General features: G+C 37.8%; 1 protein-coding gene across 1 annotated transcript; it reads left to right on the top strand.

Annotated features, from left to right (window-relative positions):
• The first annotated feature begins 204 nt into the window (after nucleotides 1–204).
• LOC133314474 (probable pectinesterase/pectinesterase inhibitor 21) lies at nucleotides 205–2,629 on the top strand. The gene is made up of 2 exons (XM_061515956.1): nucleotides 205–1,249; nucleotides 1,914–2,629. Exons 1-2 carry the CDS (start codon nucleotides 205–207, stop codon nucleotides 2,627–2,629), a joined length of 1,761 nt encoding a protein of 586 aa, XP_061371940.1.
• Nucleotides 2,630–3,172: the final 543 nt, after the last annotated feature.

A 3,172-nucleotide genomic window follows, 5' to 3' on the forward strand; every position in this document is an offset into this window, starting at 1 on the left:
TCCTTCTTTGCCTTGTACGTATCACAATTTTTAATCAATATCACGCTTTAACAAAATTATGTTCATATGATTTAATTTGCACAAAATTATGTTTTGTTTTTGTTTTTTTTACTACTTAATTAATTTATATATGCGTTATTAATTATGACATTAATCTGTATGTGTACGAAGGAAAGGTGTTGATTAGGAGCTGCTTAATTCAAGATGATTGGGGGAGCTGATTCGCAGAGGAGGAGGAGAATCGCCATCATTGGCGTCTCCACCTTCTTGCTGGTGGCTATGGTCGTCGCCGTCACAGTTAGCGTCAACCTAAAGAATGATTCAAACGGAAATGTAAAGGATAGCGGCAAATCGCACGTATCATCCTCCGTGAAAGCTGTGAAAACCCTTTGTGCACCTACAGATTACAAGAAGGAATGCGAGGAGAGTCTCACAGCGCAAGCTGGCAACACCACCGACGCAAGAGAACTCATTAAAATCGCGTTTAACATAACCATAAAGAAAATCGGTGAGGGACTCGAGAAAACACAACTCATGCATGAGGCTGAGAAAGACCCTAGAACGAAGGAGGCACTCGACACATGCAAGCAACTCATGAATCTCTCAATCGAGGAATTCAAGAGATCACTTGAGAAATTCGGCACATTCGATCTCAACCATCTTGACCAGATCCTCACCAGTTTGAAGGTTTGGCTCAGCGGTGCAGTCACATACCAAGAAACATGTTTGGATGCGTTTGAGAACACAACAACCCAAGCTGGTAATAAGATGAAGGAGATCTTGAAAACTGCCATGCACATGAGCAGCAATGGCCTTTCCATCATCACCGAACTCTCCAAAACTCTAACAGATATGAACATCACAAAACCTTCACGCCGCCTCTTGCAGGATGCAGATGACGAAGCAGTTCTTGGTCACGATGACTTTGAGCTTCCTGATTGGGTCGATGATCGTGTTGGTGTTCGTAAACTCCTTAAGATGACTCAGCGAAAACTCGGTGCTCAAGTGGTTGTAGCCAAGGACGGAACTGGAAATTTCACTACCATCAACGACGCATTGAAGTCGGTGCCCATGAAAAACCTAAAGCCATACGTTATCTACGTTAAGCAGGGCGTTTACAATGAGTACGTTGAAGTTTCCAGAAATATGACCCACGTCGTTATGATCGGTGATGGTGCCAAAAAGACAAGGATCACTGGTAACAAAAACTTCATCGATGGAGTTGGTACCTACAGAACCGCCACTGTTGGTACGTATAATTAATCTGCTAGCTAACCATTACTTTCTTTCTTTTTCTTTCCAATGTTTGTTTTCTTCTACAAAAAAAGAAAAAGAAAAAAAGAGAGGGGGTAATCTTAGGTTGCTCCTTCAATTTATTCCTTTCGTTTAAGCTAACCCCACAATAAAACTTTAAATATATGACTTTAAGCTGTAGTACAAGTTAGTTCTACCATGAACGTTCGTTCATGCATTAATTAATTAAATTAATAATGCTACATTTTAAAAAAGAGTTCAATTTTCTTCCACTTTGTTCTATTATCACCAATTCATGTAGCTATTACCAGAGTCGAATTCTTTTAGTGATATATCATATAGAATTAGGTTTCTCCTATAATATGAGATAAATTATCTTTTACAACACAAAATAAGTTTTAAAAAAATAATATAGGATTCTTTAATAAAATTCACAATACAATAGTAAAATACCTTGCATTTCTTTTTCTAAATCCAAAATAACATCTTTTTGAAATTTTTCTCCGGACAAGAGAAACACTTTTCCCGTATATATCATATACTATAAAACTAGACCATTTAATAAATTGAAGGAGATTTTTACAAAATGCTAGTGTACTATTAATAATTTTGGAGTGATGATGATGATGGATTAATGCAATGTTTATGCATGCATGCAGCTGTTCTTGGAGACTACTTCGTTGCCTTGGGTATCGGGTTTGAGAACTCTGCTGGTCCACAAAAACATCAAGCAGTAGCCCTAAGGGTTCAAGCTGACAAGTCCATCTTCTACAAATGCCGAATGGATGGTTACCAAGACACACTCTATGTCCACACCTTGCGTCAATTCTATAGGGATTGCATCATTTCAGGTACCATCGACTTCGTCTTTGGTGATGCAGTAGCAGTTCTCCAAAACTGCACATTCGTGGTAAGAAAGCCATTGGAAAACCAACAATGCATCGTGACCGCACAGGGAAGGAAGGAGAGGAGCCAACCATCAGGATTAATCATCCAAGGAGGTAGCATTGTGTCAGACCCAAAGTACTACCCAGTTAGGTTCGATAACAAAGCCTACCTTGCACGTCCATGGAAAAATTTCTCAAGGGCAATCTTCATGGACACATACATTGGTGATTTGATCACACCCGATGGTTACATGCCATGGCAATCATTGGAGGGTCTTTCAGGAATGAACACTTGCTTCTATGCTGAGTACAACAACCGTGGCCCTGGTTCAGACAAATCAAAGCGAGTGAAATGGCAAGGGGTTAAGACACTTAACTCAGTAGCTGCAACAAATTTCTTACCAACCAGGTTCTTCCATGGAGATGATTGGATTAGGGTTACTAGAATTCCTTACGACTCTGGAAAAGACGCTTCCCCCGTTCACTGAAATTAATTCATTTTCGGGAAAGTGCGTGCGTGCGTGCGTGTGATTGTGTTGCGAAGACTACTAATTACTAATGCTTGTGCTGTTCCATCTTTGTAATTTGTCTTCCAATTCTTTCATTGCTTTGAACTGCGTATGTACTGTTGTTTTGCCTCAGTTCCCCAAAATGTAGATCATCATAACTTTATGCTAATGTTATTGCAGGATGCATAGATTCGCAATTACATAACTGGAATCCCAATTTTGGGGATTTTCTTCCTTAAATGACTCGCTATTCTGCCTCGTTTGTATGTTACATATATAATATATATTTCGTTTGAATTATTGGTTTTGTTTCGGTTATGAATTTAAGTTTTCAGAAGATAATGTAACAATTGATTATATATATAAATAAACATTTTAAATATGATATACGTACTTTTTAATAAATTTGAATTAAATATAAGTATGAAAAATAAATCGAATTCATTGTTGATATACTTTTTGGTAATTACAATTCAACAACATATAAGTATTATAATTACATTTTGTTTTTGTTTTTTCATT

This window comes from Gastrolobium bilobum, unplaced genomic scaffold (genome assembly GCF_033153095.1).
Source record: "Gastrolobium bilobum isolate Gb01-03AN ecotype WA unplaced genomic scaffold, APGP_CSIRO_Gbil_v1 utg1951, whole genome shotgun sequence".
NCBI lineage: Eukaryota > Viridiplantae > Streptophyta > Magnoliopsida > Fabales > Fabaceae > Gastrolobium > Gastrolobium bilobum.